This window comes from Solanum lycopersicum, chromosome 7 (genome assembly GCF_036512215.1).
Source record: "Solanum lycopersicum chromosome 7, SLM_r2.1".
Lineage (NCBI taxonomy): Eukaryota > Viridiplantae > Streptophyta > Magnoliopsida > Solanales > Solanaceae > Solanum > Solanum lycopersicum.
The window spans coordinates 69,826,381-69,839,128 of record NC_090806.1 but is presented as its reverse complement, the minus strand read 5'-3'; the positions used below and the strand labels follow the sequence as shown (position 1 = coordinate 69,839,128).

Here is a 12,748-nt window from a genome sequence, read left to right as displayed (position 1 = left end):
AAGTCACATAAACACGTGTTTGTGTGTCACCCACCCTTCAAAAAGTTTGCATCAGCTCCATATATTATTTTTAAATAATTTTTCCATTTTAATAAATTTAAAAATTATTTATTATCAAAAAATTAGTAATTTTCGACTAACATCTTATGAAAAATTGATGTGGTAAAGTAAAAAATTATCGACGAAAAAAACATAAATTTTTTTTGCCCAAATCTAAATTTTATGGTTTAATGAAGAAATTTTACTTGAAAATTAACGAGGATGATAAGTATCTTCACGTAATTAAGTTGAGCTCTATAAATAAATATATATATATATATATATTTTTATTTTTTTTGATAAATAACATTTTACTTTTATGATAACATTTTTTTAAAGCTTATCAATAGTAGTTGAGATATATATTCTCTTTTTATTTGATCTTAATTAATAATATAATTAATTTAAAATTAAACATGAATCAGATAACTAATATACCTAAAATAAGGTAACTAATAATTTATTCATGTCATGTCATCTTTTTAAATTTATAGTTTATTTTATTTTATTAAATCACATTATAATGTATTTAGTATAAACACTTTTTCGTTAAAATTATATACAGATCATATAACTAATTTACCTAAAATAAGGTATTATTGAACCGATTTTATAATACTTTCTGTGAATTATCTAACTCTAGAAGTAGACTGCTTTAATTAATAATTGTCCCAATTGCAACATCACACCAAAGTACATTAAATGACAAGTAATTGTTCGTTGACAATTTTAAAAAATAAATTATGTAGACCAAAATTGGGATAATATTCTTTGCTATTTTTTAAATTGATTAATAAAAAAGAACTAGTCAATAAATAAAACACAATAATAAAGTCTAGTACCAAGAATTGACATTTTCTAGCACATAAATTTTAGCATTTTTATTTAATTTTATACAACACTAATTTCTCATTATCTTTAATTACATATTTTTTATAGTTATAAAATTCATGAGATTGTTTAAGATCATCATATTTAGATATTTTTTTCTTTTCTTTTTAAAGTCTAATTAAATATTGTTGCATATTAAGTATGTTTTTTTCCTCATTAAAAAGGAATTATTATCGATATACAATGACGAAGTTAAATCAATATATTTAATTTCAATAAAGGTAAAATGTGGAAAATGCTAAAAGAGAAAATTGTTATTCAATAGAAAACAAATTATTTCAAACAAAGACAATAAGACATCAACGTTGAAATATTATGGTAAACAGCTTAGTTGAAAAGACAAAAAAAAACATATATGAAATTATTATGCTCGTATTGTTATCGAAGATTTATCGAAAACAGTTTCTTTATATCGATCATATCAATAAAAATAATATTTATTTATAGACATATATCTTATTTATGTCGAATCTATGAAATTACACTGAATATATAGTTATTGTTATTGATCTCTAAAAGATCATTTCTAATTAATTGTAATTGAAAACTTATTCTACTAAAATTATCAATTAATTATACCTCAATCTCAAATAAATTGGGATTTATGAGGTGAAACTATTTGCGTTGGTTCTCCTCTATTTTGCATTTAAATTCGCGATTTTTGACTGTTTTTATTTTTATATTTATAATTAAAGATGTAATCGTCCCCAATAATAATTCACTCATAAAAATACTTTATAATTTTCTATTTTTGAAAATATACACCGGAATAAAGTACTCCAACAACAATATAAATAAATAAATTAGTTATCTGTACTCTAGTTTACGTTTATATAGATTTTGTAGTTATAAAATTATTTTTCCATCTCAATTTACATTATATTTGACTTATTAATCTAGTATGCAGTTTAAAACAATTAATAAGAAAAATTTAATACAAAATACAGTTAAAATCTCTCTCTTTAATTCTTTAATCATTGTCCATTTGCATGCCTTTTAGCTAAGAATAATTAATGATAAGTGCAATATAAGAAAAAAACAATTAATTCTCTCTTGCTATTTAAATTACCAAATATTTTTTTAAAAAATTTAATTTTATAAAATAACTAAATAAAAACGAAAAGAGATACTTATTTTCAAAATAAATAATGTAATATTCTGTTAGACTAGTTAAAAAGGAAAATATAACATAATTGATTAATATTCCTAAATTAGTACTTAGAACAACGTCCACAAAAAGTAAAAATAAATAAATTAAACAGTGTATTGCAGCCATGCCTAATATTCGTAAAGAATAACTATAATAACTATTCTTCAAATTTACCATCAAAACGTTGGTATTAATTATATTACGATGAATCATATTGCTTCTTCTTATTTTTAAAATTTTTATTTAAATTTTGAATAAAAAGTGTTACTCTCGAATAAACTTCACCTGATCTCAATAAATAAATTAGTTAAATTTCAATATATGTAACGAACACGAAAATCAAAAAGAAAATATTCTAGAAAATTATTATTCCGTTAATCAAGATTATTATTACAAAAAGTTTAAATAAAAGAACCTCGTGACGGTAATCACGTTAGTACATACTTAGCTTAAAGATTTTAATACTACTTAGTATTAATTAAAAAAAAAAAGGTTGTCTTTTGCCTAAATTTAAGAAGATCTGACAATGAAGCAGCACCTTCAATTCTTGAGTCACTGTCCTATGAGGAAGAGGGAGGAGAGTGGAAATTGAGAACTTAAAGAAAAAGTTGCTTTTTTTTTCTTCACAAAATACAACAACCCCTCTTCCTCTTTAGACCCAAAATCTAGGGAAAAAGCAAGATTTTGAGGTTTTTTGATAATTTTAGGAGGTGGGTGTGAATCTTTTTTGGGTAAATTTATAGTGGGATCAAGAATGGTGTGTATAACTGAAGATATGATTAAGCAATTGCAGACTTCAATGGATGAAAGTTAGTATCTTTACTACTTATTATGATCTTGCTTGTACATTTCTTTTGAGTCTCAGCTTTTTTGAGTTTGGATCTCTAATTTTGTTGTTGTTGTTGTTGCAGTTGCTGAGCCACTTCAGAAAACTTTCCAGGTTTTGCTTCTAATTAACTCAACTTTATTTAAAATTTTGCTAAAAAAAAAGTTTCTGGATTTGATCTGTCTACTTGTTGTGATTCTTGATTTTGGTTTATTCAACAGTGGAGGTAAGTTGGTCAATGCCAAGTCAAATTTTTTTAGATTTCTTTGTTTGAGGTTTGACAAACTTGAAATTTTAGTAGGTTAGTTGGTTGACTAGCTAAACTTTCACCTTGTTGGTGGGGTCGATTCCCCACCTTGTAAATCTCATACCCCAATTTTCTTTTAGCAAACTCTAGTCTTGGAATGTTAACCAAATTGCTTTAGTTCTGCTTGCTTGGTGTGATTAATTACACAGAAGGTGCAAATGGAAATTTTCCTTGATGCTTTTTTTCTTGTGGTGGGCTAGTTATGAATCAGGATGCAACAATTTGTATTTCGTGGAGATGGATGTTCAAAGGTAGCATCTTGATGCAGAATCTGAAGTCACCTAAATGAAAATTGGTCAAAATGCAGCTAAAACTTTTCATAGATCTATTGTTTTTGAAATAAAACGCCCTTGTTCATATGTTAGAATGTATATGATCTGCAGTTGGAGAATGCTGAGCATAGTTAATCAACGAGTTACTCCGAAGACTTATATCCATAGCTAATGGTCACTGTGATGACAGTCCATCGAAGTTTTTAGCCAAAGATTGGTCTTTTACCTTGATTATAACTCTCTGTGAATAGCCAGTATCTCCCTTTATATTTATATGGGTAAAGAAAGTTACGAGTTCACGTAGCAGCAGGTGATTGCTCATATTAACACTTAGACAAATAGAAGGCTTATTATATCTGCCGTCAAAACTTAAATTAGTGAAGTGGCTGAACAAAATAAGACGAGCTAAGCATCTTGGCATGTGCAATAGTTAGATACTGAATAAAAGCTTGGCTATTTCATTGCTCAATGTTAATTAGAGGTTTTGAGGAATAAAAATAGAGATCCTTATTAGTGATGTTTCGTGAACCTATAACTATGTTATGACCGTACGTATATGATGTCTCAAATTTTGTGCAGAATGTATATCAGGGGTATCGAACCGAGACACTGGTGAGGTTTCTCAAAGCTAGAGATGGCAGTGTGTCTAAAGCACACAAGATGGTAAGTGCATACAGTTTTCATTCACATTTGAAGCTCAATATTGCTTCAGGATGAATATTGCACCGAGGAAATATTCTTAACTGTAATCAGCACTTTGCAGCTTGTTGACTGTTTAAATTGGAGGATAGACAATGAGATCGATCAGATACTTGCAGTAAGTTTTCTCTTATCATAGAATATTTGAATGGATAACCTTTAGTTAAGTCACAAATAGTAAAGAAATGAAGGCGAATTCCACCTTTACTATGTGGCTGATATTTGTCATTTATTGTTGCAGAAGCCAATTGTACCCACTGATTTTTATAGAGGAGTGAGGGACACTCAGCTTGTGGGGATGTCTGGATATACAAGAGAGGTAATACTTTGATCTGATTATATAATTATCATTGATTAGCTCTCTTCTCATTCGGGTTTATGCAACTTTTGGCGTTGTGCTTGGCCAATATAATCTTATTGTGTGGTTTCTACTTGGTTTTAATGTGTGCAGGGTCTTCCCGTCGTTGCTGTTGGAGTAGGCCTCAGCACATACGACAAAGCATCGGTAAGGGTCATTAGGTTGGGTTATTTAGCCCTGTTAACAAGTCAATTCAGCTGCTCAAACATCTTTTTTTTTTTCATTTGTCTCATACAGGCGGCATTAAAATACTGACATAGTGTTTTTCTATTGTAGATTCACTACTATATTCAATCACATATCCAAATGAATGAATACCGTGACCGTATAATATTGGTATGTCCTTGTGTTTGTTCATTCAAATAGGAGATAAATACGAAAAAAATATCCTATGATGTTGACTGGCTGATGTTCATGTTACAGCCGTCTGCATCAAAGAAATTTGGGCGGTATATTGGGACCTGTGTTAAGGTTTTGGACATGACTGGTCTAAAGCTTTCTGCGCTAAACCAAATTAAGGTATCTCGTTATTTGTTTGACATTGTAATTATACTTCATCGACCTTCCTACCAAAATCCTACTGTGTAAATCCTTATCATCTTTTTTCTAGTCAACATTCTTCTTGGATGTATAGATTCACTTATTTCGCTGAAAATCTTTGGTTCTGCATTCGTCGTCCACACTAATAGTTCTTGTTAAAGTTTTGAAATGATGTTCAATTGTCACTTTCTCCAAATAGAGATAAAGTTTTAAGTTTTCGGAGTTAAAAAGACTCTTTTGAGTGCATTTGTTCATTCACTAATTACTGCTATTTACAAAATTTGAACTTTTGATTATTGATCATCAATTACTCAAACAACATAAAAATAGCATATATTGGAGCGCCAAGAGAAGTTCTTGGGTGGTACTGGAGATAGAAAGTAACCTGCATCAGACATATAGATATAGAAAGGATATGGATGAAAAAATAGTCACAAGGACGAGAACAACAGGAGTTATAGGCTTATAGCAACTAGAAGCTCAAATGAGATGGTGCAATAATAGTGATTGAAGTGATAAAAGGGGGATGAGTAAAACTAAAATTGCATTGAGAGAAGACATTTCGAAAGATGTATGATATCTCAACATCAATGCACACTTAAACTAAAAACATAGCAGAATGGAAGAAAAGATCTATACAGGTGATCCAACTAGTTAAGAAACTTATGTTTTTCAAGAGTCTTTTTGGTCTTGTTAATACTTAGATGTGGATGTGGCATTCACCCGAGGCCTGGTGGCTATAACAAGGTGGTGTCTAGCCCAATTTGTGTGTGCCTCGATAATTCCACCGAATATTTTCTACCTCGCACCAACATAGGCGTTGAATAAATAACTACCGAAGGCTTAGGCAGGAAGAAAAATAGTTATTAGTTTGTTGTAGAAAACAAATCATTTGTTACTGGAATCAAAATGAATGTAGAGTATCATATAGCTGATTCCAATTACTTTGGGATTGAGACATTTGATTGATATTGATTATTGAAATGATTTATTCATTCATCTTTTTTAAACTTGACATTTTGTTTATTCCTCTTGTAGCTCTTAACTGCTATATCTACCATTGATGACCTAAATTATCCTGAGAAGACAGATACATATTACATTGTTAATGCTCCATACATATTCTCAGCCTGCTGGAAGGTTCGTGTCTAACTTGTAATTATGCACGAGTCTTGCTGAATCAGTTAACCTAAAGCCTAACTATGTACAAACTAGCAGGTTGTGAGACCTCTTTTACAAGAAAGAACTAAAAAGAAAGTCCAAGTGCTCTCCGGCTCGGGAAAAGATGAACTGTTGAAGGTAAGATGTCTTTTTTCTTTTGAGTGGAAGGATCAAATACACCAGCTGAACTATCACCAAATGTTTATCAAAACACACCTCAACTATTAGTTTTTCCATTATCACACCCAAACCAAGTAGGAAAAGGGAAAAACTTCTAGTTGAGTGTGTGTTTCGATACACAATTAATGATAGTTCAGCTAGAAAGGTAGTTTAGGTATGGAACTCGAAAAGTGGAATTCTTCATTTGTGTTTTTGACCCTTCCAACAATTTTTTTCTTATTATGAGTTATCAAAGGTAAGATGATGTTCTTTAAGTCGATTGCCTTTTATCCGTTGATTCTCTCACTTCAGGAGAGGCTTACTGTTGCAGATGAACTCAATACTATTCTTTGTAGTTTGTAGAATCCATCTTTATTCGCATTAATAATGTTTGGTCATATACCTCGTGTTTCTGAGGAATACTATACTTGACTTCAAATCTAACTAGAATTATCTCTTAATTCTCAATTTGCAGATAATGGATTATGCATCGCTACCACACTTTTGTAAAAGAGAAGGCTCGGGTTCATCTAAACATGGTAGAAATGGTACAAATGATAACTGTTTCTCCTTTGATCACGCTTTTCATCAGCAACTCTATGATTATACTAAGCAACAAGCTCTAGCATTAGAGGCTGTAGCACCAAGCAAAGAAGGATCTGTCCATGTGACCTTACCTGAGCCTGATCCAGATGATGCAAAGATTGCTGAAACAATTGAATCCACATTCCATAGAATGGGGGAGAAAAACGGAATTTGTCAATCATTTCATGAAATAAAGATCAATGGCGATTGAAGCTGATTCGCTGTAGTCTTGGTAACTGCTTATTTTGAATCCAGACGAGAGGATTTAAGTAAGCGTTGTTATAGTACTAATATGGCTTGCATCATCTCGATGCAGGATTTAGTTAGAAGCTAAGTTGTAACATGGCATTTACGCTACCTTGGAGTGGACTATCATATGAATAGTCAAAAATGTTTATGCTCCCCACAAAGTATTTTACGCGAATTTCGCTGATTTGATCTGATTTTTGCTGCTGCTTTCATGATATCTTAATCTTCTCCAGATAGAATAAACTTTCTTCTGGGTTTAAGGACTGTAAAAGAAAGGGGGTAAGGGGGAAGTTATGATAAATAAAAAGGGACAAGAGAACCTTTTGTATATTTTTCTGTGTCTTGTCCATCTGATATGGTTTTCTTGTCCAAGCACAATATGAAGAAACTTAGTAAAAATACCCCCCTCCATCCAATTTATGTGACATCAATTAACTCGATATAAGTTTTGAAATAAATGAACTAACTTGTGTTCATAAATAGCTGTTTAAAGTTAAAAATGGAGGACAAATCTACCATATTTTTCCTTAAATAATAAGAGCCACCAAGGACAAAGCTACCATTTTTTTCCTTTAATAATAAGAGCCAACAGATTCAAAGATCAAACAAACACTTCAGACACCAGGAAGTGTTGGAAACATGCAAACAAAAGAAGGCTCCTAAATTTACAGAACCAATAGTCTATCATTACAACACTATTTGGCATAAATGTTATCCCCCCAAGTAAATCAAATTCTAGACTTCATTGCAAGTGACTTACACACATGCAATAACCTAAATTTACATTAGACAAAGCACATAATTGTTTTTAACCAACAATGAAATCAAATGTGAACTTCTTTATAAATAATATTACTTCAGCTGTCTGTAGCAGTTGAAGGCATAGGCAACTGATATGGCAGCACCAACAACAGCAAGAACTGCATACGTATCTTCACGCTCCCAGCTCTCGTACCAAGTAGGCATTGAGCACACCTTGCGAGAACGAGTCCCTTTGCCACTGCTACTTCGAGAAACTTGTCTCTTGAAGCTGCTCTTCTTTTCGGTTGTAAACTCAGCGTTCTCTTGGTTGAGATTGAAATTGTCTGCATCAACTGGTGGTTGAGTGGTCTGACAACATGAGACATTTCCATTTGCCTGGCAACAGCCCATACCCTCTAATTGGGATCCACATGTGCGAATACCAACATCATTTGAGTTTATGGTGCCTCTGTCCACATCTGTTCCACCATAAATGCTGAGCCTATGTTGTTGGGATGCTTTCTGTTCATCTTCAGATAGCCCCATCTGGCCCCTGAAACAAGACATTAGTATTCTAGATTAACAAATGCAAAAACGCCTTCTGCACCTGCAGATAGATTAGCTAACAGATGAATCTTGAAAACCCAATTTTTCACCTCTACAAAATTAGGATGGTTGCTACAGGACACTTCCCCTTTAGTACTTTAGATCACATTAATGAGTAAACTTGAATTAACATTATGTGTTCTTAAACCCTCAGAACTTCACGAAGCAGTGAGTTACCATTGAATACATCTAAAATTTTTGATTCACCAAAAACACAAGCTATGGTCCATAGGAAGATCACGGCACGGGTTATGGAACTTAAGCCGTTTAAGAGGTAACAAATATTGACATAATAATGCCAATACATAACTTGCATCCTAACCACAATTTTTAATGTAACATTCCTAATGTTTTAGAGCTGACAAGTACATAATAGCTCAAAAACGAGTTACATTTATCTAGAAGCAAGTTTCATTTATTCCATGACCAGAATTACACGGGGATATATAGCTCGGAGACGTAGTTCTCAAGATGCGATTATAATAGCAACAGGAGAGAGAACTTACCTCCACAACCAATCAACAATCTCTCCTTTAGCAACATGCTGTTCAAGCAACTGTGGTACATCATCAGGTGTAACATAGCCATACCTAGTGCACGACAAAAACAAACATATAATTAACTACCCAAGTAAATTTCATCAACTGCCTACAACTGAGAGAACAATTTCCAAAAGAAAAGGGGCAAAAGGATTTTTCCTAACCAGTGTCCGGAGACTTCCTTGTGAGTGTTTCGTCCATATATGATCACATTTCCAGCAAACTTGTGCCCCCCGATGTGTGAGCATGGACTAACAGATACTTTTCCTTGAAGACCATTTGATTCTATTTCCTCCAAAAGTCTACTAACTATAGCTGGTCCACAAACACCACATCGACGATCTCTTGAACCATGACAACACACAAATATGTACCATCCAGTCAGAGCTTCAGGATTTCCAGGCAACCATTCACCATCCTTCACAAGCACCTCCTCAACAAATGTGTCAACATCAAAATGAGTCAATCTCCTGCACCATAGGTAAATTCAATGTCATTTAATAGATATGTAATCAACTGCTGCAGATGCACTAGAATAGTATAGCATCGTTTAAACCTGTATCTGATCATGTCCGGAAAGATCAACACATCCCCATTCGATGTCTCAGTTCCATCATGCCCTTCACATATTGTCAACCGAGTCTGGACGAAAGAAAAGTTGAAGGTAAATCACTACAGATATTACTGGGATCATAAAGAAAACATAACCAACTAAGCAATTTGCTTTAGAAAGGGAATTTGTAAAAACTACACAAGCCCAATCAGAATGAGATCAAACGAGAACAATTTACTCTTCAACTTGAGCCAAAGCTATACAGATTAGACATTGGCAAGTTACTGATCATTTAATCATAGAGGTGGATCGAAAAATTTGAAACTTGGGAAGAATGTTAGTCAGGAATAAGAAAGAAAAAAATTTGCAAACGCAAAAAGTCTATGAGAACAGAATGTAGGACCTAACTTTGCAGTTTGCACTTTGTTCTATCACTACATGCAGGAAAAACTTGGTCCACACATACCAAAGTAGCAACAGAAAACAGTAAGGCACGTCCCTCTTTCGAAAGAAAGCATCAGCTTAGATAAATGAAGTTTGAACTCGTAAGCTGAATCAAACCAATCACACCTTAAGCACATTAAGGTTCGCTGTACAAATACTTCGTATTCATTTGACTCTAATCAGGCCCATTTCATACAAATTCTCCTTTCAGTAAAATTAAGAGAAATCTAGAATTTAAGTTCAGGATTATTCGATCAAAACCCTTAGTCCATTAGGGGGATAGCATACATTCAATCCGGATAAGACACTGAGATGAAAGATGAATCAAGCAAGAAAGGGACCGCTTTTTCTAATGAGAGTTCTTCTTTGGGGTTAGTCTGAGTGTCTGACTGTCCTCGTTCAAGTTTGTAGGAGTGCGAATAAGAGGATTGTAGACGGTTTAAAAGACTTAATCTTTTATTGGTCAAACTCCAATAAAAAATTTAATCTTTTAGCTCCCTGTCCCTAATTTAGCAACTTTGTTGTTCTAAAGCTAACATTACTTTCTGATTTTGTAACACTTTGCATCTGCTTAATGCCTATTAATGATATTTATTAACAGATGACACGGAACACATACGCCGTGTAATGCCCACAAGTGGTGTCTTGAGAGAATACATAGACCTTACCCCTACCTTTATGGGGCAGAGACTTGTTTCCGAAAGACCCTCCCCGTGCGACAAAATGAAAACAAGTAAACAGGTTAGCAACAACAACAATGAGCATTTCCAGAAGCTAATAAAAGTTCTACAATGCAGGATAACTCAACATTTCAAAAGCAGCAGTCAAAGATTTGCAAAGATAACAAAATTCAAAAATGACAACAGAATAAACCTGTTTCTTAACATCATTCTTCCGAGCGGTAAGAGCAGCAGCAAGAAGCCTAGGCAATCGATCAAACTCAGCAGCCTCAATACGAGGAGGCCAAACTTGAGGATTCTTATAGCAAAGGAACACGTGGCGTTCATAGAAATCAACAGTACCAACAAGCTGCGTCTGGCGAAAATCAGGACGGGAGAAACCAAACTCAGCATCAGCAGCGGCGGCGGCGCCGCCATCAGCACCGGAGAGAAAACCCTCGTTCTGGAAGCTTCCAGAAGCGCTACCGATCTGAGAAGAATCTAGAAGGAAGCTGTCGGCATCGGAAACAGTAACAGGAGAAGAAGTGTTAGGGTTTATGAAATCGTCTCTGTTCGCCATTAACGGTGAGTTTGAAGCTTTTTGACTCATAAGTTGTTCTCAGTACAAAATGGAGATGAACAGAGTAAAGACCTTCTAGGACATTGAAATATAGACACTTACCATTAAAAATAAATATAAAAAAATATACTTATTTCTTTCTTTTTCATAAAAAAAAAACCGATTATAGCATTTAATTTAGCATAAACATCGAATAATAGGTCTATTTTTAGTCATTATGTTATAATTATCGTAACGGTATAATTTAACATAACTAGTTATGAACTTACCTGTTCTTCGCATAAAATAGTCGTTGAATTTTTAATTCCTTGGTATGAACCACTTGAGATGACATATTTTTAGTAGTTATACAATATTTATTATTTGGTTAATACCTAAATGCATAGTTTAACTAATGAACTGTTGTATTTATAGCAAAAAAAATTCTACTTGTTATATGTTTATTAATTATCTTCTTGACTTTTATACGAAAGTATGAACTAAACTATATGAGTATCACGTGAATTAACTTATGAAACAGATTCTCTTAAGAATGAACCATATGTAATAATTGCATGTGTTTTACTCGTGATGTTAGTTTATTATGATGCCAATAGTATACTAGTGCATAGTTTAGCTAATGAACCATTTGTTTTTGTAGTAAATATATAATTCTAATTGTCGCATCACATTTACCGTGATAACAATATCATAGCAGAAAATTTAGTTAAATATGAAAGTATCTGGATATAATTTAACTAGTTATGAAACTACACGATCTTCATATGAAATAGTCGTGAATTAAATACTAATTTATATAAACAGCTTGAAATAACGACATGTTTTTAGTCTTTATACAACATTTATTGTTTGTCTAATGTCTTAATGCATAGTTAAATTAGTAAATTTTCTGCATTTATAACTCTTACAAATTTCTATTTGCTATATTTTCTTTATTCTGATCTTCGTATGAAAGTGTGTACAATCTAACAGCCAACTATAAAAGTATGTGCCTCACGTGAATTAGCTTACGTAAAAGATTCTCTTTAGAATGAACAATTTGAAATAATTACACGTGTTTTCGTCGTTATGCTGCATTTATCATTAGGCCAATTGTATAACAGTTCATAGTTTAGCGATTTGTAATGATTACATTTTTACTATTGTTTTACATTTATCATGATGTCAATATATATCATGAGACTAATACAGTAATCCACAGTCTAATCAATGAGTAACATGTATGTGCTATAATTTTATGTGTTTTAATCGGTATGCTATATCTAGAACAAGGCTATTAGTATTATAACATATAGTCTAACTAATGATCTGTCTATATTTATCATGATTGCATATTTATAACAGTTAAACCACATTTATTATAATACCGATATAATAGCAAATAAATTAA

At 32.5% G+C, this 12,748-nt stretch overlaps 2 protein-coding genes across 3 annotated transcripts; one reads left to right on the top strand and one right to left on the bottom strand.

The window, feature by feature from the left end:
- Positions 1 to 1,202: 1,202 nt before the first annotated feature.
- LOC101248316 (SEC14 cytosolic factor) lies at positions 1,203 to 7,451 on the top strand. Of its 2 annotated transcripts, XM_069287174.1 has the most exons (12): positions 2,619 to 2,889; positions 2,992 to 3,020; positions 3,414 to 3,464; positions 4,065 to 4,148; positions 4,249 to 4,302; positions 4,426 to 4,503; positions 4,636 to 4,689; positions 4,819 to 4,878; positions 4,966 to 5,061; positions 6,121 to 6,222; positions 6,301 to 6,381; positions 6,878 to 7,451. In XM_069287174.1, the coding sequence occupies exons 3-12, from the start codon at positions 3,426 to 3,428 to the stop codon at positions 7,196 to 7,198; spliced, it is 969 nt and encodes a 322-aa protein (XP_069143275.1). In that variant the 5' UTR covers positions 2,619 to 2,889; positions 2,992 to 3,020; positions 3,414 to 3,425; the 3' UTR covers positions 7,199 to 7,451. The 2 variants fall into 2 exon arrangements, with proteins under 2 accessions (XP_010324246.2, XP_069143275.1); XM_010325944.4 differs by lacking the exon at positions 3,414 to 3,464 and having other exon boundaries at positions 1,203 to 2,889.
- A 305-nt stretch (positions 7,452 to 7,756) lies between these two features.
- On the bottom strand, positions 7,757 to 11,523 carry LOC101248594 (uncharacterized). The gene is made up of 5 exons (XM_004243988.5): positions 10,993 to 11,523; positions 9,679 to 9,764; positions 9,287 to 9,592; positions 9,090 to 9,173; positions 7,757 to 8,530 (listed from the first exon to the last, which is right to left on the bottom strand). Exons 1-5 carry the CDS (start codon positions 11,386 to 11,388, stop codon positions 8,089 to 8,091), a joined length of 1,314 nt encoding a protein of 437 aa, XP_004244036.1. The 5' UTR covers positions 11,389 to 11,523; the 3' UTR covers positions 7,757 to 8,088.
- Positions 11,524 to 12,748: the final 1,225 nt, after the last annotated feature.